Raw genomic sequence first — 26,771 nt, forward strand, 5'->3', positions numbered from 1 at the left:
CATCACGCTAATTCTCGGGTCTCAGAGAATCGGCGGGCTGGCGCCGGGCCCGATTTCGGCGTGAAATTGGATTCTCTGCCTCTGCACCGAATGCAATTTTGGCGCGGGGCTGCGGAGAATCCAGCCCAATGGGTGGAATTCTCCATTTCTTCACAGCAATGGAATTCTCTGTTCCTGCTAGTGATTGGAGTTTTGGCTGAGCATCACATTATTTCTTCTTGATGGCAGCGGTAGTGGAGAAAATTTGGGATAGAGAATCCTGGCCAATTTCTCTAATTATCCAGTCCTTCCCACCCCTTGGATCCCATCGCTTCTAACCACTGCCCTTGCCATGTATTCACCATACCTCTGACCTTTCCCTCTCTGAGGGTGAATGTATTGTACTCAGCAAAGGATGCAACTTCATACCATTAGGCCCCCACCTCAATGAGTTTCGGACTCGACACGATGCTGAACTCTTCTTCCGCCGCCTTCGTCTCCTTGCTCACTTCTTCGGGCAGATGTCCTCCCCCCCGTTCAAAAGATCCTTTTACCCACCTCCAGTATCCTCCCTCCATCTGACCCCTCCCTCCGGCCGCTTACCTGCTCTTGATCTTTTCATTCAGAACTATCAGCGTTACATTGACTGTCTCAGTTTCTCTGCTCCCTCATCCATTCTAATCTGTCTCCTGAACTGGCTGCACTCTGCTCTCACAGGTCCAACCCTGACTTTGTCATCAACCCGCCGACCAGGGTGGGGCAGTTATTATCTGGGGCACTAATCTCTACCTCACAGAGATTGGATGCCAACTCTCAGACATTTCCTCCTACCTCCCCCTGGACTATGACTCCCATCACCGAGCATCAAGCCATTGTTTCCAGGACTGTCACTGACCTCATCTCCTCTGGAAATCTTCCCTCCACAGCGACCAACCTCATAATCTCCCAATCCTGGACATCCCGCTTCTACCTCCTCCCCAAAATCCACAAACAGAACTGTCCCAGTAGGCCCATCGTGTCAGCATGTTCCTGTCCCACCAATCTCATTTACTCTCTCCTCTTGCCCAGTCCCTTCCCACCCATATTCGCAATTCCTCCGATGCCCTACATCATATCAACAACTTCCATTTCACCGGCCCTAACCGCCTCCTCTGTACTATGGATGTCCAATCTCTCTATACCTCTATTCCCCACCAGGATGGTCTGAGGGCTCTCTGCTTCCTCCTCAAATAGAGGCCTGGATAATCCCCATCCACCAACATTCTCCTCGTCTGGCTGAACTTGTCCTCGCACTCAACAATTACTCTTTTAACATGTCTCATTTCCTCCAGACCAAAGCTGTACCTATGGGTATCCGCATGTGTCCCACTTTTGCCTGTCTCTTTCTGGAACATTCCTTGTTCCAATCCTACTATGGCCCCATCCCACTATTCTTTTATCTGTACATCAACAACTTTTTCGGTGCCACTTCATGTTCCCGTCTGGACCTGGAAAAATGCATTAATTAAACTTCCAATTTCTACCCGTCTTTCACCTTCACATGGTCCATCTCGACACTTCCCTTCCTTGACCTTTCTATTTCAATTTCTGGGATTCACTGTCCACTAGTATCCATTACAAACCCACTGGCTCCCCCAGCTACCTGGACTACAGGTCTTCATACCCCATATCCTGTAAGGACTCCATCCCATTCTCCCAGTTCCTTCGCCTCCACTGCATCTGTTCTGATGATGCCACTTTCCAAAACCGTGCTGCTGACATGTCTTCATTCTTCCTTAATCGTGGTTTCGCACCCACGGTGGCCGACAGGGCTCTCAGCCGTGTCCGACCCATCTCCCGCACCTCCACCCTAACCCCCTCTCCTCTCTCCCAGAACCAGGAAAGCCCCTCCCCCCCCCCCCACTTGTCCTCACTTTTCACCCACCAGCCTCCAAGTGGAAAATCCCACCTATTGTGAATGCATATGCAGAAGGTGAGGAATGACAACGGCTGCTGCGTTATTAATCCTCGGTGCATTTGACCATTTTGTGTTTAACTTGTCAACAGAAGCCTCATATGAAACAGCTCTTACTCTCTAGCAGAAAACTAAATAAATTGGTGCAAGGAAGCTCAAACGTTTCCACCCAGCAACAGCATAAACCAAATTCAGTACATGCAGAAATTCAATTTGGGCAAAATGCTAAAAGAATTAAAAGGCATCCCCTCAGTTTTTTTGGAAAATTAAATGTGAGTTGATCTCACTCATGGTCATAGTCATGGGTTTTAGTTCTATGCAGAGACCTGAATGCACAATCTAAGCTAAATGCTCCATTGCAGTATTATTAGAAGACTTGTCCTTCAGAAGAGATGCCCTTTATATGAGTTATTTAAATCTGACTGTTCAGGTGGATATTAAAAGTTGTAGGGTTGGCATTTAGTAGAATGAGATTGAATAGGTCAAAGGATTTTCTCCACCTGAACATATCTTATGAACGACATTTCTGTTTACCCAAGAGAGGAGTAACAGTATACAAAGTACCGAAGAGTCTGGAATTCTGAAATAAGAACTGGAACGTCTGGAAATACTCAGTTGGTCTGGAGAGAGAAGCAATTAAGGGCCAGATTTTCTCTATCGAGGTGGCTAGCTTATGTAGGGGAATTTCCCATCTCAGCACATCCATCTTGATTAAATGACCCTGTCACATGCAGTTTTTGCTCTGTAAAGATAGGCCGTCAGTCTCTCCTCATACATTTCCCAGATGGCCTCATTATGAATGTTTGGCTGAACTCCAAGACTCACTAATGGATTAGCCTAGCAGGGGTCCTATTGCAACAGATAGACACTGAGTGTATGTTTTGATTAACATTGTTAATAAGTTACTCTTTTTTTGTTTTGTTTCATCAATATCTGTGTGATGAATGTAGGAAATTGTTATATATTGTATTTTATATTTTGTTCCAGTAATGTTATTAATAACCCTAGTTTAAAATACATAAAGGCTGTGTGTCTATTAAAGCAGTAATTAAAGAGTTGTACAAGTGAAATACTCTTTTGATTTTAACCATTTTACTTGTTTACATATGGATATCTTTTAAAAAAAATATTTTTATTCTCCTTTTTCACATTTTCATCATAATTTACAACAATAGATAATCAACGATAACAACAAATACAACAGCAACCCCCACCAACAACCCCCTTATCCCACCCACCCTCAAACAGCTCCCAACATTTTGAATACAAAACACCAATGAAAAAGAATCATCAATAACTTATACATTCCAACCCCCCCCCCCCCCCCCCCCCAACCCCACCCCCCCACCACCAACAGAATACGCCTTTGGCCAATTTGCGAGGTGAAGTCTAAGACATCTGCCTCCGCACCCACTTCCAACCCCGGCCAATCTGACATCCCGAATACGGCTTCGAGTGGACCGGGTTCGAGTCTCACGTGCACCACCTCTGAGATTACCCTAAAGACCTCCCTCCAATATTGGACAGGACCAAAACATATGAACCCAATTAGTGGGGGCCCCCCTCACCGTTCACAAACATCCTCTCACCTTCCTCAAAGAGTCGGCTCATCCTTGCCCTTGTGAGGTGCGCCCTCTACACCACCGTCAACTTTATCAGCCCCAACCTTACGTACAAAGTTGACGCAGTCACCCTCCGGAGCACCTCACACCATGACTCCTCCTCAATATCCTCCCTCAACTCCCACTTAGCCTTAATCCTCTCTAGCGATACATTATCTTCCCCCAGAATCACCCCATAAATCGGCAACAGCCGCCCCACCCCGCCCCTTTTCCATTCCCCCTGTCATCAATATCTCTTCCAACAGTGTGGGGTCCGGCGCCATCGGAAAGCTCTGTACCTCCTTCCTGGCAAAATTTCGGACCTGTATATACCGAAACATTTCCCCCTGCCCCAACCCATATTTCTCCCCCAGCTCCTCCAACTTCGCAAACTGGCCTCCCAGAAACAAATCCTTTAATACCCTAAATCCCCTCTCCTCCCATCTCCGAAAATTTTCATTGTATCTTCCTGGCTCGAATCTATGATTGCCTCGAATCGGCATTTCCCTTGACCCTATCCACAACCCAAAGTCCTGGCATAACTGCCTCCAGATCTTCAGCGTCATCACTACCACCGGACTTCCTGAATATTTCCCCGGGCCCATGGGGAGTGGCGGTGTTGCCAACGCACTCAACCCCGACCCCCTGCATAGACTCTCCTTCATTCTCACCCATTGGCAATCCTCCCTCTTCCCAGCCCCTCACCTTCTCAGCATTCGCTGCCCAGTAATAATACAATAAATTTGGGAGACCCAAGCCCCCTGACTGCCGTCCTCTCTGCAACAGCACCTTCTTAATCCTAGCCACCTCCCCCCCCCCCCCCCCCCCACCCCGACTCCACCCGCAAATGAACACGGTTATCATCTTTTTTACTTCCTTAAAAAATGCCTTTGATAAAAGGAAAAGCAGGCATTGAAAAATAAACAAAAACCGGGGCAATAGATTCATCCTAATTGCCTGCACCCGACCTGCCAGCGATAGAGGAAGGCAATCCCATCTTTCCAAATCCGCTTTCACCCTCCCCACCAAATAGTTATGTTATGTCTACGGAGCTCCCCCCAATCTCGTGCCACCTGCACCCCCAGGTATCTAAAATGGGTTGCCGCCCTACGGAATGGCAGCGCAGCGCCCCTCCCCCCCCCCCCCCAACACCTGCTCCCACCTCTGGCCAGGACACCACAAAATATTCACTTTTATCTACATTAGTTTATACCCCCAAAAAGACCCAGACACTCGAAGCATCTCTAGTATACCACCCATCGACGCACTCGGTTCTGACACATAAAGTAGCAAGTCGTCTGCATACAGGATACCCTGTGCTCCACACTACCCCCCCCCACCCCACCCCCACCCACCCCCCACCTCTGCACAATCCCCTTCCACACCCCCGGATTTCTCAGCGTAATGGCCAAAGGCTCAATCGCACCCCTGCCTGGTCCCTCGATGTTGAGCAAAATACCCAGAATTCATATAATGCTTGCGGCTCTTGCCCTCGGCTCCCTGTAAAGTAAGTTTACCTAATCCACAAAGCGCACCCCAATCCCAAACCGCTCCAAACCTGCAATCAAATACCGCCACTCTATCCGGTCAAAGGCCTTCTCGGGGTCCAGTGCCACGACTACCTCTGTCTCTCTCCCCTCCACCGGTGCCATAGCTACATTCAAAAGCCTCTTAATGTTTGAAAAAAACTGCCTCCCTCTTACAAATCCTGACTGACCTTCCCCTATTACTTTCGGGAGACGCTTCTCTAACTTACCCGCTAACATCTTCGGCAGTATCTTTGCATCCACATTCAAAAGTGACATGGGCCTATACGACCCACACTCTGTCGGATCCTTATCCTTCTTGAGCAACATGGAGATCGATGCCTGCCTCAAAGTCTGTGGCAACACCCCCTCCGCTATCGCCTCCTCAAACATCCCCAGCATCAGCGGCGCCACCTTAATCCTAAATTTTTTGTCGTACTCCATCGGAAACCCATCCGGCCCTGCTACCTTCCCTGACTGCGTCTTACCAATTGCGTCCTTTATTTCCTGCTCCTCTATCACCCCCTCCAACGTGGCCCTATCCCCCTCCCCTAACCTCGGATATTCCAAACTATCCAGGAGTTCCTGCATTCCCCGATCCTCCCCCGGTCGTTCCGATCTATGCAACCTCTCATAGAACTCCTCAAAAACCCTATTAATCTCATCTGGAGCCACCACCTACTTCCCTGTCCCATACCAAACCTGAACAATTTCCTTCACCGCTGCTTTCCTCCGAAGGTGACCTGCCAGCATGCGCCTTCTCTCCATACTCGTAGATCGCCTCCCCTCGCCTGCCTCAATTGGCGCACCACCTTCCTTGTGGACAGCCGGTCAAAGCTCACCTGCAATTCCTTCCTCTTTTCCAACAGTGCTGGATCCACTTTCTCGGCATACCTCCTGTCCACTCCCAACATCTCATCTATTAACCTTTGCCGCTCTTACATATGGAATATTGTTTATAGAAGGAAATTTCCTGGGGTGTAGATAATCCAGGAGTTCCTGCATTCCTCGATCCTCCCCCGGTCGTTCTGACCTATGAAACCTCTCATGGAACTCCTGAAAAACTTTATTAATCTCACCCGGCCCCATATCCATAGAAGGATGTGCTGGACTTGGAAAGGGTCCAGAGGAGATTGTTATGGGAGAGGTGTTTTCAGAACCCCAAAATGTATCTTGGAGTTCAACCAACCCCCACCTTTAATGGATGTTGCTTTTGAAGCACACGGCTTGTTCCCCAGGTGTACTTTTACAATTATGGACACGTGGTTTTAAAAACAAAACAATGTTTAGTCTATGAACTCAAATTAACCTTTTAAATAAACATTGGATCTCTTAACACCCCTTACTTCAAAGATAACCCTGAAAATAATACAACACTACCCAATCCTGCAAACTGTTCCTTTACATATCCAAAAGACTTAACAAATCCTTCAAACAGAAGCACATTAGATTTATATTCAATACTGAGACCTTTTTACAATTCCGATTTCACCAAAGGATTAAGAGATAGTCCTTCATGGCAGAGATCACCAGCAATGCAGCTCACAGCCACACCCAAGTTTTCTTCAAACTGAAACTAAAATTCCCAAAAAGCAGAAGTGAGCTCAGCTCCCCCCCGTGACATCACTTCAGTAATATAATCAGCTTCAATTCTTAAAGGTACATTTCTTAAACATCCAATTCTTAAAGGCACTCTCACATGACAAGGTTCACAAGAATGATCCCTGGAATGAAGAACTTGTCATATGAGGAACGTTTGAGGACTCTGGGTCTGTACTCGTTGGAGTTTAGAAGGTTGAGAGGGGATCTTATTGAAACGTACAAGATACTGCGAGGCCTGGATAGAGTGGATGTGGACAGGATGTTTCCACTTGTTGGAAAAACTAGAACCAGAGGACACCATCTCAGACTAAAGGGATGATCCTTTAAAACACAGATGAGGAGGAATTTCTTCAGCCAGAGGGTGGTGAATCTGTGGAACTCTTTGCCGCAGGAGGCTGTGGTGGTAAATTCACTGACTGTCTTTAAGACAGAGATAGATAGGTTCTTGATTAATAAGGGGATCAGGGCTTATGGGGAGAAGGCAGAAGAATGGGGATGAGAAAATATCAACCATGATTGAATGCCGGAGCAGACTCGATGGGCCAAGTGGCTTAATTCTGCTCCTATGACTTATGGTCTTATAAAGAACAAACAACAAAGAAAATTACAGCACAGGAACAGGCCTTTCAGCCCTCCCAGCCTGCGCCGATACAGTGGTGTTTAGCCTAGCTAAACAGGTCATGGCATATCTTAGTGGGTTACAGATGATGTATTTAATGGGAGGAGCCAAGTCTGTCTGTGGTTATGGCAGTTTTGTTATTGGATGAATCTGACAAGACATAGGATTTTCAGTTTGTTCCTGAATGGGTCTCTCGCCAAAGGTCTGCATAATGGATGGCTGGAGAATTCCAGTTATGGAAGAGGTAGGGAAGGGACATGGTTACGCCTTTAAAAAAAATATATTTTTGTTCAAATTATCAAATTTTAACAATTAAACATATAAACACATAACATTTACAAAATAAAACCAACCCAAAATTAAACAAAACCCTAGGACCCCTCCTCCCAACCTGCCCCAAATATCCCCCCCAACCTTCCCCTCACTTTCCCCCTAGTAATTGGCAGCAACCAGCTCCCAAAAATCAATACAAACAAACCTCATCTCTTTGGGAGCCCTCACCCACCCCCCTCAGAGCAAATTTCACCCTATCCAAATACAAGAATTCCATCTGATCCCCCAGCTACACTGAGGCCAGGCAGAGAAGCTGACCTCCACCCCAACAGGACCCATCTGCAAGCCATTATCGAGGCGATGGCTAAAACATCTGACCCCGTGCCCGTCTGCAACTCCGGCAAGTTTGACACTACGACTATTACCCCCTAGGGGACTGGGCTCTAAGTCCACATGTAAAATTGCCGACATGGTGCTGAAGAACCACCCCAAAAATGCCTCCAATTTTGGGCAGGCCAGGAACATGTGCACATGATTGGCTTGTCCCCTCCTACACAGCTCACAAATATCCCCCACCCCCTCAAACAACCGGCTCATCCTCAACTTTGTCAGGTATGCTCTGTGCGCTACCTTCAGCTGTAACAACAACAGTCTCACAGATAAGGTTTGAAGCATTCAACCTCCACAGCACCTCACACCCCTCTCCCACTTGGCCTTAATTCCTTTCAGAGAATTCCTCCATTCCTCCTCCAAAATCCTCCCATAAATTGCTGAGACCACCCCCCCCCCCCCTTCCCCACCCACCCACCCACCCAACCGCATCACCAACAACACCCTCCTCTAGACTCGCAAACCATCCCTCTAGGAACAGATCCTTTATTTCCACCACCCCTCGCTCCTCCCATCCCCGAAGCCTCGCATCCATCCTCCCAGGCTCAAACCCATGGTTCCCTGAATTGGCATCAACTTCAACCCCGTCCCCAACTTCTCGTGCTGCCGAAACTGCCTCCATATTTTCAGTGTGGCCACCACCACCGGACTCCCTGAATACCTCGCTGGGGCAAACAGAAGCGACACCAATACCAACCCCAACCTCTTACAAAAACCTGCTTCTATCTTCACCCAGAAAGCCACCATTTCCCTACTCCAGCCCCGCACCTGCTCAGCGTTCTCCGCCCAGCAGTAGTATAGCAAGCTCAGAAGGGCCAAGCCCCCCAATTGTCGTCCTCTCTGAAGCACCGTCCTCCTAATCCTTACTAACATACCTACCCACATGAACGACAGAATCAGCCTCTCCACCCCCATAAAAAACATTTTCGGCAAAAAGATTGGTAGGCACTGAAACAACAATACAAACCATGGCAAAATATTTATCCTAACCACCTGCACCCAGCCTGCCAACGATAAGGGAAGGCTATTTCACCTCAGCAAATCTGCCTTAACCCTGCCCACCAAACTCGTGAAGTCCAACTTAGGGAGCTGAGCCATGTCTGAGCCACCTGCACTCCCAGATACCTAAAGTGGGTTGTTGCCACCCAAAATGGCAACTCCCGCCCCCAGAGAAGATACCACAAGACACTCCTAAATTTAACTTGTAGTGGATAAAGCCCCAAATATCCGAAGCTGTCCCATTATATCTATGACTGACGAGCCTGGATTGGAGATATACAACAGCAGATCATCAGCATACAGGGACATCCTATGATCCATTCTCTCCCCCTGCTATTTATCCAAGCTCATGCGCCTTTGGTTTCGGCCGGAGTGACCGGTGGGTCCTGTCCAACTCGGAGAGGGAGATGGGGGGGGGGGGGTAAAGACATTCTTGAACAGACATTTCAAAATATTCTTGAATTCAGACTATGATTCCTGACTTCTCAGAAGAACCATAAGTCATCCAGAAGCTGGTCTGACTCCACACAAATTCCAGTGGGAAGAGACCGTAACAGCCTCCCCGAACAGGCGCCGGAATGTGGCGACTAGGGGCTTTTCACAGTAACTTCATTTGAAGCCTACTCGTGACAATAAGCAATTTTCATTTCATTTCATTCATTTCATTTTCATTTTCATTTTATTTCATTTCATGTCAACCCTTGGAATGGCACTGACCAAGTTGGGACTATAGGAGCGGGCTTGGAAGCTGCACTTAAACCTACAAACATTACTGGTGCTGAAGTGGGGGTAGGAATCCTGGAATCGGATCTCACCGGCCAATTTTTCAATGCCTTTGGTGTCAGCCTGGCTCTACGAAAAGCCAGGCCAGTATGTTTCAGGTCTGTGATGTATCATCAGACATATCATGGACCTGAAATGTTATCTCTTGTTTCTTTCTTCTGTCTGTACCTGAGGGGAGTTTTGGGAGCTCCCCTCTGATGTCAGGTTCATTGTTAGATGTAGTATACCCACATTCAGAGCAAGGTACATCAGCTCTGTTCCACTGACACACTTTAAACCAACTTAGAAGATCTCTTCTGTGACAGCTTGCTCCCTGTGACGTTTCTGTGAGGTTACCGCTGCATTTTAAATTACTATTACATTACTTTGTGCACTGGGGATTGAGTTGGCGATGCCACAAACTCACTTCACTTAGAATTCATTGAGCCAGAAGAGGGGGATGACTGTTAACCCATTAAAAAAAGACTTGTATTTCTGCAACTCCTTGAATAACTTCAAGGGAGGTTTGCGTGCTTTGAAGCCAGTGAAGTAATTTCGAAGTCTATTGACTACTGTTATGTAGGAAACATGTCAGGCAATTTGTACACAACAAGGTTCTACAAACACCAATTTAATAATGACAAGATCATCTGAGGATTAAATATTGGTCAAGACCAAATGGGTTTCCCCAGGTTACGCCATTGGTATTCACGTTTAAACAATAATATTGAAGAAAATGAACTGTCAGATGAAAACAGAATTTGATCCTTAAAGCGCCATTGCAAAGATTCCCAATGTAAAATGAATATCACGACAATGATCCAACTTTAAGTCACTCTTGGTCTTAGCCTTTTTAAAATTAATTTATCGGATGTGGACATCGCTGGCTAGGCCAGCATTTATTGCCCTTCCCTAACATAAGGGCAGTGCTATATAGCTGGAGAGTCTGTTAGTCAGCCACTACTCCAATCATTTGTGATTTATTTCTTGCAGATGTATCGGTCAAGCTCATCCTAATGCATCAGTCCTTGAAGCTGAAGAAAAAACATACCGGACATGTGAAGCACAAAATAAATCCAGTCTGGAACGAGATGATAATGTTTGAGGTGCCCTATGAACTACTGTCTAAATCCTGCCTTGAGCTGGAGATGTTGAACCAGGACTGTACAGGGCAAAAACACTTACTGGGCAAATGTAGCCTGGGTCTGAATTCCCAGGACTTGGAGCTAAGTCATTGGCAGGAAATGCTAAATAAGCCCAGGAAACAGGTTGCAATGTGGCACAAACTGCATGCATAACCCCTTCCTGCTCCATCGTATTTTCTGGCAAACCTCAAGAACCCAGCATGATCCCTTTTCCTGTACTATTGGCCTTGAAATTGGATGACGCTGACCCACTTTCCAAGCAAAAAGTGGGCTTATCACATGCTTAAAATGTACTGTCATATTGGTAACTTTGTGACCAAAGAGGCATTTGGAGCCCATGTTTGAAACATGAGTTAGATCCTTTGGTTATGCATTTTGGGCCTATTGACAGTCTCTTTTTAAAATTGGGATTCTCTGAATTAGTAGTGGGATGCCCTACACACAGCCTAACTAACCGTTCTTAAAGGAACCACTGAAGGCTGCCACCATAAATATACGTTTGCAGATACTTACCTGAATATGATGCCAGAAGGTGCAGGAGTGTTTGTCCCACTGCAGTGAGATAACCATTGCCAGACTCTGCTCAATCTCATCGAATTTACAGTGCAGAAGGAGGCCACACGGCCCATCAAGTCTGCACCGGCCTTGGAAAGAACACCCCCTTAAACCCACACCTCCACTCTAACCATGTAACCCAGAAACCCCACCTAATCTTTTTTTTTAAATAATTTTTATTCAAATTTTCAACAACAAATTTTATCACAACAAAGAAAAACGGTATCCCCCTCCCTCCAAATACAAAAACAATAAATTAACAAGAGAAAGAAATAGGCATAGAACCATGAAAATGAACCCCCGCTAATCTTTTTTTTTAATAAACATTTTATTGAGGTATTTTTTGGTATTATAACACAATAAACAATGTACATGAAACTGTAAACATAGTGCAAAAGCCATCTACCTCCCTTACAGGTCCCACCTTTATCAACCCCCTACTCTAAGCTAAACTAACCCCCTCCCCACCCTTCTGCTGACGATTAATTTTCCACGAAGAAGTCGACGAACGGTTGCCACCTCCGGGTGAACCCTAACAGTGACCCTCTCAAGGCAAACTTGATTTTCTCCAAACCCCATCTAATCTTTCCCTTTCCTTAACCTCTCCCCTCTCGATTGCCCTCGTCCCTCTCCCAATAAATCCCTCCCTCGGCCAATATGCTTCCTGCCTCTCCCGATCAGCTCTCTTTCTGATTTGCTGCGTTCCGTGCCTTTACCTATTTCTTCACCCCCATTTACCTGAGGACCACTGCCAGTAACATGATGGGGCTGGTTTAGCTCACCAGGCTAAACCGCTGGCTTTTAAAGCAGGCCAGCAGCACGGTTCGATTCCCGTACCAGCCTCCCCGGACAGGCGCCGGAATGTGGCGACTAGGGGCTTTTCACAGTAACTTCATTGAAGCCTACTCGTGACAATAAGCGATTTTCATTTCATTTTCATTTCACTATCAGGTGGCTCTGAGCCTCCCTATTCCAATGACTGGATCAGTTCCTGCGCCCAATTTGCAACACTATCCAATTTCAAAGTTGTATTTTATGGTAAAAGTGTAATGTTATGATTTATTTAAGGTGATACTTCATATAATTTATTTAAGGCAATACTTCATTAACCTACCAATTGAAGTGTCTCACAGACACTTGTCTGATTTTGTTTTTGAGTCAGGTGGTTTCTAGCTGGGAGATCGCTCAGGCTTGGGACCCTGACATGTGGCCACATCTAAATTTTCAGCAGGAAAGCTAATTATACAAGCAAGTGCATTGTATAATGCAGCGCTGACACATATGGAATTTGCCTCTAGGTTTTGGTGAAGCAGACGGTTCGTGCTTCAGTCAATTAGTTGTCCAATTCCATGTGCTGTGCAATGTCGCAAACAAAATGTGCTTTCTTGGCTGCTGTTCCCAATGTGCTGAATTCCTGATCAACAAAATCACCCAAGCAAAATGTTCCTTTGACAAGGGGCTGTAGCTTTAGGAGACTATAATCTGTACTGTAAAAATATAGTACAGTACGTGCTGTCATGCATCATTTCATATTATTGTGCTTTGGACACATATGGGTACCAGAGATTTTCAACCATTATTATTCAGAACTTACCCCGAGAAGCTCTCTTCTTGCCAGTTTGTACTGGTTGGGGTGGGTGGGGGGGGGGGGGGGGGGGGGGGGGGGGGAGCAGGAGATACTAATGGAAAGAAATTCTTAACATTTTTGTTACAACTTCAATGTTAGGGGTTATGTTAACTTTCAATTCTTTCAAAAATAGTTGAACTCAGGAGCACGTTAACCTTTCATGCTTCAGCTGATTAGGACAAACACAGTCATGTTCATATGTTCCAAAATCATATCCATTCGATCATCATGTTCTTTGGATTGGCATACACATTGGTTATCTGCCATGGAGTTGCCAGTTTGTATTATTAGCTAAAGAAAGTCACTGAGTGACCCTGAGCAGTGCAATACACAAAGAGATCTGGATTAACGCAACAAGAGTGTTTACTTGCTGAACATAGGGAATTCTGCATGGACTGAATGTTGTTTCATCCAGGAACCGCTGTGTTATATAGCAGTTGCTGAACAGTGCAGGGGCAAACAATATTCCCTCACTGTTCATTCTCTTTGACTATTCTGATCAGCACCAAGTTTGATCCATGGAAAGCCTGGTGGACAGTCCTTTCTCTGGATTGGAAGTGTGGGACTGCAAAGCCATTTAGCGGTAAAAACAGAAAATGCTGGAAAGATTCAGCAGGTCTGGCAGCATCTGTGGGGAGAGAAACATAGTTAACGTTTTGAGTCTGTCTGACCCTTCTTCAGAGCTCTGAATTGTAGATCCGAAACATCGATCTAACCTTTTTAAGCTTTTCCTGATACACCACCTTCACTTCTTAATAATTTGGTCATGTTCAATCGTCATTAAGAAGGTTAATAGGCTGTTCCTTCTAACAACTGTCCGATTATTCTTAATGTTGGTATTTTCTAAAGTGTTGCTGATACCTGTTAACATTTCAAAGTATAACTTATCATGAAAGTTGGGGTGGGATTCTCCGACCCCCCGCCGGGTGGGAGATTTGCGGGGGGTCAGCGTGAATTCCGCCCCCGCCGCCTCCCAATTCTCCCGTCCCCCAAAAATCAGCCCGGCGTGAGTCGCGCCGCCGCCTCGGAGAATGGCGGGGTCCGGCGCGACTCAATGGGCGCCGGGGCCACCTGAATTCCCTGGCCCGCAATGGGCTGAAGTCCCGCCCGTTTGTAGCCGGTCCTGCCGGCGTAAATCAGAGTAGGTCCCTTACCGGCGGGACCTGGGGGCACGGGTGGGCTCCGGGGTTCCTGGAAGGTCGCGGGGAGATCTGGTCCCGGGAGGTGCCCCAACGACGGCCTGGCCCGTGGGCGGGCCTGTGTCGTGGGGGCACTCTATTACTCCACATCGGCCGTTGTGGTCCTCCGCAATGCCCAATGCGGAGACAAACCCTCCCGCGCATGTGCGGGGATGACGCCAGCACGCGCTGGCGCTCCCGCGCATGAGCCAACTCGCGCCGGCTGGCGGAGGCCCTTTCGGCGGCGGTTGGCGTGGCACCAAGCCCCTATCCCGCTGGCCAGCGGGGCCAACCTCTCCGGGGTGGGCCTAGACCCTGAAGATGCGGAGGTCTATTTACTCATCAAGCCTTTTCCACCTTTCAATGAGATCATGGCTGATCTGCGATCTAATTCCATTTTGAAGCCTTTGCCCCATTTCCCTTCACACTTTTGGTTAACTAAAATCATTCGATCTTTGATTTAAAATGAGCAATTGACCTCGTAACAATTGCCATTTGTGCAACAAAAATTCCAATCCTCTGTCACCTTTTTCACATCAAGCCCCTTTCAGTTTTACTCCTGAAAGATCTGGCTCCAATTTTTAGACTATGCCCCGAATTAATGAATTAGTTATTTTTGTCATAAAATCTCCAAGGCTTGAAAGAGGATCTGGCTCAGTACAGTTCTAAACTATTTCCAATCTTCTGATCCCTCATTAAAGATGAGTTCATGTTCACTTAGTTCCTGTGAAGTCACTATAGTTGATGGCTCACCTTTCGGCAGTTTTTGCAGTTGTCAACAACATCACTGTATCATCCAATGGTCAGAATGATAGAGACAAAGAAAATTGGTCTTAGTCTTTTCTCATCAGGAATTTGTGTTCTTATGTACATATGTTTTATTTCCCCTCAATTCTTCTCCCTTTGTAGTCCCTTTAAACACTCCAACATCCTTGCTTTTAAATTCTGTAATGTTATTTTTCTGTAATGAACGATCTCTGTCCAGTGAGGTGTGTCATGTAGCCTTTTGATGAAATTCCAGCAGTTGGGAATTAAGATTTGTCAAAGGCTAAATGACCGTAAACAATGCCGGCATATATTGAATCCAACAAACAAGTTAATATATAACGCTCTTGGTTGAAACTCTAACTCATAAATTGGCAAAAGTGATGTTATCACTTCCAAACAGTGAAACAGTTCAGCAGGCTGAAGAATAGTTAAAGATGTATAACAAGTCAGTAATGCCAACCATCAGCAGCCCCTTTGAAAAATAAATAGGGCATCAGCCTCGTCATCGACTTCAGGAAGCAAAGTACTGTACACACCCCTGTCAGCATCAACGGGGCCGAGTTGGAGATGGTTAGCAGTTTCAAATTCCTAGGGGTGCACATCACCAAAAATCTGTCCTGGTCCACTCACGTCGACGCTATCACCAAGAAAGCACAACAGCGCCTATACTTCCTCAGGAAACTAAGGAAATTCGGCATGTCCACATTAACCCGTACCAACTTTTACAGATGCACTATAGAAAGCATCCTATCGGGCTGCATCACAGCCTGGTATGGCAACTGCTCGGCCCAGGACCGCAAAGAACTTCAGAGAGTCGTGAATACCGCCCAGTCCATCACACAAACCTGCCTCCCACCCATGGACTCCATCTACACCTCCCACTGCCGGGGGAAAGCGGGCAGCATAATCAAGGATCCCTCCCACCCGACTTACTCACTTTTCCAACTTCTTCCATCGGGCAGGAGATACAGAAGTCTGAGAACACGCACAAACAGACTCAAAAACAGCTTCTTCCCCACTCACCTAAATGACCCTCTTACTGACTGACTTCATTAACACTACACCCTGTATGCTTCAACCGATGCCAATGCTTATGTAGTTACATTGTATATCTTGTGTTGCCCTATTATGTATTCTCATGTATTATCTTGAATTTTGTTTAATTCCCTTTTCTTCCCATGTACTGAATGATCTGTTGAGCTGCTTGCAGAAAAATACTTTTCACTGTACCTCGGTACACGTGACAATAAACAAATCCAATCCAATCCAATCCAGTAATGTTTGCTGTGATTAAAATATTTCCTTCTCGGTTTCCTTTTTTAACAATGTTGCTTACATTTTAAAAAAAGTCTTTTAAAATGTAATTAATTTAAAAACAAGAGTGTTAGCTACAGAGGTGAAAGATCTACAGTAATACTTTGAAGGCAAAGCAGGAGGTAAAATTGGTCTCTGGTTGTAACAGAAACATGTTTAAATAGGTGTTTTGTAGTACAGAACTGGTGTGTTGCTGAAAAAGAGAGAAAATCCCATCCAATGCCTCTTGTTCCACAATACAAACATGTTCATGGTGAATCGGCATACCTATTTTACATTATGCCCGCAACTTCCTTTTCCATTGACGTCAAGCAAAACAAAATGCAAACATTTTAATTTGGCACTGGAATCAATCGTGATAATTTAACCAAGAAGGCTGCATGTGTTCCAATCTATAGAGGGATCAAACAAGTGAAGGTGCTTTGAAGTAGGCTTCAGTACAAAATACCAAATAGCTCAGAATAATATCAACATGCATTAAACACGACAGGCTAGTATTTTCAGGCCTTTGTGTTTATAGATTATGAACATTGTCGGCAATAGTCAAATAGTATAGACGTGTCTCCCAAAATGATTCTCAAAGCAGGACCTGTTTTCAAAAATGTTATGAAGGTAAAAAATCCATCACATTTCATGCATCAACAGTTTAGTTTGTCTGGTCATGATTCACGGGGATGTATTCTGGCTCTGTGGATGTGTAGTTACATAATTCCAACAGTGAGTGTGTTCAGTTTGTTCATTTAGGAATGACTGCAGTTACTTTCTGATAAGTATTATTCAGGGGGGGGGGTTTGTTTGGGTTGGAGAAGTTTGTGGTTCTTCCCCTTGGAGCAAAGGAGATTGAAGGGAGATTTGCTAGAGGTGTAGAGGATTATGATAGGTTTGGATAAGGTAGACAAGGGAAAACTGTTCCCATTAAGTAATGGCACAGACCTAGGGGAGACAGATCTGAGGTTTTGGACAAGAGGTGCAAGAGAATGTGAGGAGGGTCTCTATTTGCACAGTGGGGTGGTAATTAACCAAACTCACTGCCCAACAAGGTGCTGGAAGTGGGAACAATCAATTATTTCAAAAGGAGTTTGGATGAGCACTTGAAGGAGATTTACCTGCAGGGTTTTGGAATTCCAGGAGAGCGAGACTAACAGGATCATAGAAAATTAATGGACTGAATGGCCTCCTTGTGTGACGTAAATGACCCTCTCACGTTAGGAAGGGTGTGACAGTATTGGTGAAGGTGTAGAACAGGTTCACGCGGTTGTTTCCAGGTGTCAGAAGCTTCAGATACAAGAACATAATAGTGAAGCTGGGTCTACAATTCTTGGAGAAGAGAAGGCTGATGAGATTTGACCAAGGAATGAAAGTTCATGAGGGGTCTGCACAGAAAAAGTCGGGAGAAATTGTTCCCATTGTTGGAAGGATCGAGAACCAGAGAACACAGATTTAAGGTGACTGACAAAAGAAGCAATGATAACACGAGGAAAAATCTTTTATACGCAGTGAGTGGTTTAGAATCTGGAATGCACTGCTTGAGAGTGGAGGCAGATTCAATGACAGCTTTGAAAAGGGAATTGCACAAGTACCCAAAGAGAAAATATTCCAGGGTTAGAACATAGAACGATACAGCGCAGTACAGGCCCTTCAGCCCTCGATGTTGCACCGACATGGAAAAAAAAAACTAAAGGCCATCTAACCTACACTATGCCCTTATCATCCATATGCTTATCCAATAAACTTTTAAATGCCCTCAATGTTGGCGAGTTCACTACTGTTGCAGGTAGGGCATTCCACGGCCTCACCACTCTTTGCGTAAAAAACCCACCTCTGACCTCTGTCCTATATCTATTACCCCTCAATTTAAGGCTATGTCCCCTCGTGCTAGCCACCCCCATCCGCGGGAGAAGGCTCTCGCTGTCCACCCTATCTAACCCTCTGATCATTTTGTATGCCTCTATTAAGTCACCTCTTAACCTTCTTCTCTCTAACGAAAACAACCTCAAGTCCATCAGCCTTTCCTCATAAGATTTTCCCTCCATACCAGGCAACATCCTGGTAAATCTCCTCTGCACCCGTTCCAATGCTTCCACGTCCTTCCGATAATGAGGCGACCAGAACTGTACGCAATACTCCAAATGCGGCCGTACTAGAGTTTTGTACAACTGCAACATGACCTCATGGCTCCGGAGCTCAATCCCTCTACCAATAAAGGCCAACACACCATAGGCCTTCTTCACAACCCTATCAACCTGGGTGGCAACTTTCAGGGATCTATGTACATGGACACCGAGATCCCTCTGCTCATCCACACTACCAAGAATTTTACCATTAGCCAAATATTCCGCATTCCTGTTATTCTTTCCAAAGTGAATCACCTCACACTTCTCCACATTAAACTCCATTTGCCACCTCTCAGCCCAGCTCTGCAGCTTATCTATGTCCCTCTGTAACCTGCAACATCCTTCCGCACTGTCTACAACTCCACCGACTTTAGTGTCGTCTGCAAATTTACTCACGCATCCTTCTGCGCCCTCCTCTAGGTCATTTATAAAAATGACAAACAGCAACGGCCCCAGAACAGATCCTTGTGGTACGCCACTCGTAACTGAACTCCATTCTGAACATTTCCCATCAACTACCACTCTCTGTCTTCTTTCAACTAGCCAATTTCTGATCCACATCTCTAAATCACCCTCAATCCCCAGCCTCCGTATTTTCTGCAATAGCCGACCGTGGGGAACCTTATCAAACGCTTTACTGAAATCCATATACACCACATCAACTGCTCTACCCTCGTCTACCTGTTCAGTCACCTTCTCAAAGAACTCGATAAGGTTTGTGAGGCATGACCTACCCTTCACAAAACCATGCTGACTATCCCTAATCATATTATTCCTATCTAGATGATTATAAATCGTATCTTTTATAATCCTCTCCAAGACCTTACCCACCACAGACGTTAGGCTCACCGGCCTATAGTTACCGGGGTTATCTCTACTCCCCTTCTTGAACAAAGGGACCACATTTGCTATCCTCCAGTCCTCTGGCACTATTCCTGTAGCCAATGATGACCTAAAACTCAAAGCCAAAGGCTCAGCAATCTCTTCCCTGGCTTCCCAGAGAATCCTAGGATAAATCCCATCCGGCCCCGGGGACTTATCTATTTTCACCTTGTCCAGAATTGCCAACACTTCTTCCCTACGCACCTCAATGCCATCTATTCTAATAGCCTGGGTCTCAGCATTCTCCTCCACAGTATTATCTTTTTCTTGAGTGAATACTGACGAAAAGTATTCATTTAGTATCTCGCTTATCTCCTCAGCCTCCACACACAACTTCCCACCACTGTCCTTGACTGGCCCTACTCTTACCCTAGTCATTCTTTTATTCCTGACATACCTATAGAAAGCTTTTGGGTTTTCCTTGATCCTACCTGCCAAAGACTTCTCATGTCCCCTCCTTGCTCGTCTCAGCTCTCTCTTTAGATCCTTCCTCGCTTCCTTGTAACTATCAAGCGCCCCAACTGAAACTTCATGCCTCATGAGGCAGCAGGGTAGCATGGTGGTTAGCATAAATGCTTCACAGCTCCAGGGTCCCAGGTTCGATTCCCGGCTTGGTCACTGTCTGTGTGGAGTCTGCACGTCCTCCCCCTGTGTGCGTGGGTTTCCTCCGGGTGCTCCGGTTTCCTCCCACAGTCCAAAGATGTGCGGGTTAGGTGGATTGGCTATGCTAAATTGCCCGTAGTGTCCTAATAAATGTAAGGTTAAGGGGGGGGGTTGTTGGGTTACGGGTATAGGGTGGATATGTGGGTTTGAGGAGGGTGATCATGGCTCGGCACAACATTGAGGGCCGAAGGGCCTGTTCTGTGCTGTACTGTTCTATGTTCTATGTTCTATCTTCACATAGGCCTCCTTCTTCCTCTTAACAAGAGATTCCACTTCTTTGGTAAACCACGGTTCCCTCGCTCGACCCCTTCCTCCCTGCCTGACTGGTACATACTTATCAAGAACATGCAATAGCTGTTCCTTGAACAAGCTCCACATATCCAGTGTGCCCAACCCTTGCAGCCTACTTCTCCAACCAACACATCCTAAGTCATGTCTAATGGCATCATAATTGCCCTTCCCCCAGCTATAACTCTTGCCCTGCGGGGTATACTTATCCCTTTCCATCACTAACGTAAAGGTCACCGAATTGTGGTCACTGTTTCCAAAGTGCTCACCTACCTCCAGATCTAACACCTGGCCTGGTTCATTACCCAAAACCAAATCCAAATTACAGGGAAAGGTTGGGGTAGTGGGATTCTAGTTCTTACAGAGAGCAGGCACGAAGACAATGGGCCTCTTTCTGTGCTACAACAGTTCTATGATCTTGAGACCAGCAAATACATTTGAGAGAGATGTTATTTGGCTAATTTGTAGGCTTAACCCCATGAGCCTGTACCAGTTCACGGTTTCTGCTGCTTGCTGCTGTGTTTAATTATATGTATCAATAAACCTCTTCCGTCACTTGGTTTGCTACATACAGTGTTTGGCATGGTTGACACAATTTGTCTTCTGAAGTGCTGTAGTGAATTTCTGTTTGCGTCTAGTGACAATAAAAAGTTTCTTTGTTCACCCATGGTGCACCAATGCCAGTTTATTTTAGAAATAAGAGGCTCGATGTAATGGAAACGTTTAAGTGTGGTAATGAGCGGGAAATGCCGGGTGTTTCCCGACAGCCGATACGATGGTGCCGACACTGGTATCTAATATTAATTTGGGCACTTACTGTCGCCCCACGGGTTTCACGCCACAAATGGCTGCCCCGCTGGCAGATTCGCCAGGACCGCACTCGGCAGCTACCCGCTAACGAGGGGGAGCAGCACTTAAACCAATCACACAGAGCAAACTGCAGACAGCATGCAGCCATGCCACTGTGTAGACTAGCTCCACGATTCGAGGATACTGGCATGGCCAGCATGATGGGCGCGGTCAATTCCAGATTTGAAATCTTGTTCACCCGAGGAGCTCGGAAGGTTATTGTGTAGCCACTGTGTAGCCAATGCCGCCTGGCAGGCATTGGCAGTGGCCATAAGCGCAGGGAGTGTCACCAGGAGGACCACCATCCAGTGCCGCAAGAAGCTCAATGACTTCCACCAGGTTGCATGGATGAGCTGGTATCGGCTCCCTGATATCAGTCCCGCCTGCTATCCCAAGAGGCCCCCCCTGCCCTTTGATAACCTTACGCCTGACACTGCATTCCCCCAACACAATACCACGATAGGCCCCAGCACACCCTGGCATCCATCATTGCACTCCACCCACGCCCAGAGTGCGCCAGCCTGTCCCCCGCCAAGCCCCCCCCCCCCCCACCTGTGATGCAGGAAGTGTGTGGCTCAGGATGCCACCTCTGTGGTTCCTGCAGGAGAAGTTGGCCCACAACGGACGGGAAAGAGCCTGGACGGGTGGCGGGGTGCTGGACTTCAGGGTCCTCACCCCCTAAGAGGAATTGGCTCTGGAGGCTGCAGGGGTGGTTGAGGACATCTGGCGGAGGCAGGAATGTCCAGGGGAAACAGCAGTCGGAGGTCTACTGGATCCCAGGACCCTGCTGAGTCCCAGTCAGACACCTCTGGACCATCCCAGAGTGTATGCAGTCGATGGGGTGGGGCTGTGGGATTCAGAGGGGTATGTCAGCGACACTCCAGTGGGTCAAAGCCAGTTAGAGGACACCTAAAGACGAGAGGCACAGGAGATTGCGCTGGCACTGAGGCCAACACTACTAGGGTGGCAACCGCAGCGGAAAGTTAGCAGCATCAGTGGTGGTGTCCAAGGTGTTGCTCAGTCAGTGACGGCCATGTCTGAGCACCTCAACAACAAGTCCGGGTCGCTGGGGGATGGGTCCCTGATGCAGATGGACCTTTACAAAACAGCGTGTAAACCAGGGTGGCATGGCAAGAGTGATGGGTGTGAGTGTGCACTCAGCAGGCAGATAACCGTCAGACTATGGCATAGATGGAGGAGCACCAGAGCTCAGCCGACAGCAGATTATCACCCTCCTGCCTGTATATTGACCTGTTGACAGTGCCGACACAGGCCCATCACCCTACAGTGAGGTAACACAGGCCCTGGAAGGGTGGAATAGGCCAATTGCGGACAGGGAGGAGGCAGGAAGTGGGTGTGTGAGTGAATGGTCGGCTGGAGAGATGGTGGGTGGGAAGGGGAGAAGGGAAGAGGTGATGCACAAAGTTACATTCTATGACAAGCAGGTGAGGATGAGGGCCTCCCTGGTTCTCCAGGCATGCCAAACCCACGCTGCCGCCTGTCCTCCACCCTCCGGCTGGTCCCAAAGGTCCTCCTAGGGCCAACTCCAGCCCTTCCTGGTCCGGGTCTTCCTCCTCAGAGGTGGAAGCGTGTTCTTCCTCCTCAACCTCCAGCACGTCAAACCACTTCTTTGCCAGGTTGTAGAAGGCACAGCAGCCCTTTACAAAGTGGGCGATCCTCTGGGGGATGTACTGCAGTGCACCATCAGAGAGGTCAAGGCATTGGAACCGCATTTCCAGCAGTCCGGTGCACCGCTCAATGACAGCCCGAGTGGCCACATGGGCCTTGCTATATCAGGTCTCCATATCGGTCTCTGGCCTCCGCATTCGCATCATTAGCCAGGTCCTACGTGGGTACCCCTGTCCCCCAAGGGCCTGCCAGTCACCCTGGGATGTCCCTCAAAGATGCCGGGTATCTCTAAATGCCCCAGGATGCAGCTGTCGTGCACACTCCCTGGGAAACATGCACAAGTGCATGATCTTGAGGTGGTGGTCGCACACAAGCTGAACGTTCAGGAAGTTGAACCCCTTACTGTTCGTGAAGGGTGCTCCTAGACGCCCGGTACACACTAGGTGACATGCGTGCCATCTATTGCCCCCCTGGACCTGGAGAATCCTTTTTTTTTTTTTTTTTTTTTTTTTTTTTTTTTTTTTAATTTTTTTTATTGGAATTTTTTGCAGAAAATATAACAAAAAGTATAGCAAAAAGCAGTAATATGCAACTTACAGCCCCATAACACCCACAATTCCCCCCATACCGTAACATCACATGTATCACATTCCCCCACCCCCCCCCCCCAAACAAGAGAACTTAACCATAAATTAAAATTAGATAAATCAAATTTAAATAAAATAAGCTAACATAATCAACGCCCCCCCCACCCACCCACCCCCCCCCCCCCCCCCGGGTTGCTGCTGCTACTGTCCCAGTACCCTATCGTTGAGCCAGAAAGTCGAGGAAAGGTTGCCACCGTTTAAAGAACCCTTGCACCGATCCTCTCAGGGCGAATTTAACCTTCTCAAGCTTAATAAAGCCCGCCATGTCATTGATCCAGGTCTCCACGCTTGGGGGCCTCGCGTCCTTCCACTGTAGCAAAATCCTTCGCCGGGCTACTAGGGACGCAAAGGCCAGCACACCGGCCTCTTTCGCCTCCTGCACTCCCGGCTCTACCCCAACCCCAAAGATCGCGAGTCCCCATCCTGGCTTGACCCTGGATCCCACCACCCTTGACACCGTCCTCGCCACCCCCTTCCAGAACTCCTCCAATGCCGGGCATGCCCAGAACATATGGGCATGGTTCGCTGGACTCCCCGAGCACCTGGCACACCTATCTTCACCCCCAAAGAACCTATTCATCCTCGTCCCAGTCATGTGGGCCCTATGCAGCACCTTGAATTGGATGAGGCTAAGCCGCGCACACGAGGAGGAAGAATTTACCCTCTCCAGGGCATCAGCCCATGTCCCGTCTTCGATCTGTTCCCCCAGTTCCCCTCCCACTTCGTTTTCAGCTCCTCTACTGACGCCTCTTCCTTCTCCTGCATAAGCTTGTAGATATCGGATATCTTCCCCTCCCCGACCCAGACCCCCGAGAGCACCCTGTGACCTGGAGAATCCTGACGATGGCAGAGAATCTTGCTGCCCGGGCAACTTGATGGACTTGGTTCAGGTCAAAGTTTATGTTGTCGGCTGTATGGGCAAACAGGGCATCCGTGACCTCACAGATGCACTTGTGAGCCTTTGCTTCATATATGCCACACAAGTCCCCGCTCGAGCTCTGGAACGGTCCTGAGGCTGCGGTGACCTTGACGCCCACCATGAACGGGTCGCCAACCTCGCCCTCTGGATCCCTCCCTGGCCTGATGGACAGCTGCATCCTCAGGGTGTGGGGCAGGGCCCTGCACATGGGCAGCTGTCTTGATCTTCTGTTGATACCGTTGCCACCGCCTTCCCCAACATCTGGCCGCCTGGCCTGCCAACATCACTGTGAGGGCAGCTTCCGCGGGGTCCAGGATATCATCCATAATGTAATATCTGTAAGGAATTGGAGAGAGTGTGATACTGACACACAGCAATGGCTTCCACCCCGGTACCCTCAAGCGTCCCCCACCCTCACATCCCCTGCCATCCTTCATGGTGCCATCTGACATGCAAAAGCACCCTCGGCCGCAGTAGTGGCCCCTGGGCACCGGACCCTTGACCCTGGGCCGCAGATACACACTGGAAATGTGACCTGAACGTGTGCTGGTTCCCTCCCTGGTCCCCATACCCACCCTCTGATCACTCTGATGTCCCCAGCGTCGAGGCTCAGCTCTTGGGTGTTCTAATATTGGCTGCTGCCTCTGTGATGTTGATGCCTCCGGAGTACAGGACAAGTGTCCAGGACTCACAGCCTGAGTGGGATGCTAGACATGAAAAACCATCTGCTTCCTGGCACGTGTACCCATGAGGATCCACTTGGGTATATTTTAGTTTAATAACAATTCCATAATACAAAACACAACAAAAGAAAATACAGAGCAAACATCAATATACTGAAATTACCCACTATACACCATAGACATAACCAATATCAAATCATAATAATAATCTTTTTTTAATAATAATCTTTATTGTCACAAGTAGGCTTACATTAACACTGCAATGAAGTTACTGTGAAAAGCCCCTAGTCGCCACATCCCGGCGCCTGTTCAGGTACACGGAGGGAGAATTCAGAATGTCCAAATTACCTAACAGCACATCTTTCGGGACTTGTGGGAGGAAACCGGAGCACCCAGAGGAAACCCACACAGACACGGAGAGAACGTGTTTGGGGCCTCACGGTAGCATGGTGGTTAGAATCAATGCTTCACAGCTCCAGAGTCCCAGGTTCGATTCCCGGCTGGGTCACTGTCTGTGTGGAGTCTGCACGTCCTCCCCGTGTGTGCGTGGGTTTCCTCAGGGTGCTCCGGTTTCCTCTCACAGTCCAAAGATGTGCGGGTTAGGTGGATTGGCCATGCTAAATTGCCCGTAGTGTAAGGTTAATGGGGGGATTGTTGGGTTACGGGTATACGGGTTACGTGGGTTTAAGTAGGGTGATCATTGCTCGGCACAACATTGAGGGCCGAAGGGCCTGTTCTGTGCTGTACTGTTCTATGTTCTAACGTGCAGACTCCCCACAGACAGGGACCCAAGCTGGGAATCGAACCCGGGACTCTGGAGCTCTGAAGCAGCAGTGCTAAGCACTGTGCTACAGTGCTGCCCTTTCAATAAGAAACAAAACCACCAGCATCTAAACCAGCACCTCCACCCCACCCCCCTTTTGGGCACAGCGGAAGGGAGAAAGAAAACAGCCCCCCCTCCCAAGAGGGCGCACAGTTCAGTCCAAGAACAATGTCATTGTAAAAAAGTGAAGGCAGCATACAGAGCAAACATTGACATCACAAAACAGGCAACAGTGCAATGAAAATACTAATTAAACACCATAAACAAACCACTAAATAATCAATACGAAAACACAGCCACCAGAACCCGAACTAGCGCACATCCTCCTCTCCTCCCCCCTCCAGCCCCAGCAACAGCCTAACAGCAATGGAAAGGTGCTCAATGCTGACACGGAGCAGGCTGGAGAGAGAGAGAGAGAGAAATTCCTCTTCTTAACCAGCGTGGGTAAGCTCGCCAAACCCAGGGCCACAGCAGCAGGAAGGCTAAAGCTGGTGAACACAAAGCCGCGAGGTAAAAAACAATAAACAGCAATAACACAATATCAAGCAAACAATTCCCCACCAGTTAAACAGAAACCAATAGGGCAGCACGGTGGCCTAGTGGTTAGCACAGCTGCCTCACGGCGCTGAGGTCCCAGGTTCGATCCCGGCTCTGGGTCACTGTCGGTGTGGAGTTTGCACATTCTCCCCGTGTCTGCGTGGGTTTCGCCCCCACAACCCAAAAATGTGCAGAGTAGATGGATTGGCCACGCTAAATTGCCCCTTAATTGGAAAAAATAATTGGGTACTGTAAATTTATAAAAAAAAACAAAAAAAACATAAGCCAACAACAATATGAAAGGAAAACAAAAACCACTAGCAACCTGACGGTTCCCAAACCGGGAGCAGCAGATGGTCATTAACACAAATGGCACACCGACGGTACCCCGGCGGCCGCCACGAGTTTGGCTTCACGACTGATTCTCTACCCAATCGCCTTTCCC

At 47.6% G+C, this 26,771-nt stretch overlaps 1 protein-coding gene across 1 annotated transcript in view; it reads left to right on the forward strand.

The window, feature by feature from the left end:
- The window catches only part of syt13 (synaptotagmin XIII), a 46,171-nt gene extending 34,614 nt beyond the window's left edge, over positions 1–11,557 (forward strand). Inside the window, exon 6 of the mRNA XM_038806122.1 lies at positions 10,699–11,557. Coding sequence (XP_038662050.1) covers positions 10,699–11,003 — 305 coding nt within the window. The 3' untranslated portion in view covers positions 11,004–11,557. The remainder of the gene's footprint in view (positions 1–10,698) is intronic.
- The last annotated feature ends 15,214 nt before the right edge of the window (positions 11,558–26,771 follow it).

The sequence above is a fragment of the Scyliorhinus canicula genome, chromosome 9, assembly GCF_902713615.1.
Source record: "Scyliorhinus canicula chromosome 9, sScyCan1.1, whole genome shotgun sequence".
Lineage (NCBI taxonomy): Eukaryota > Metazoa > Chordata > Chondrichthyes > Carcharhiniformes > Scyliorhinidae > Scyliorhinus > Scyliorhinus canicula.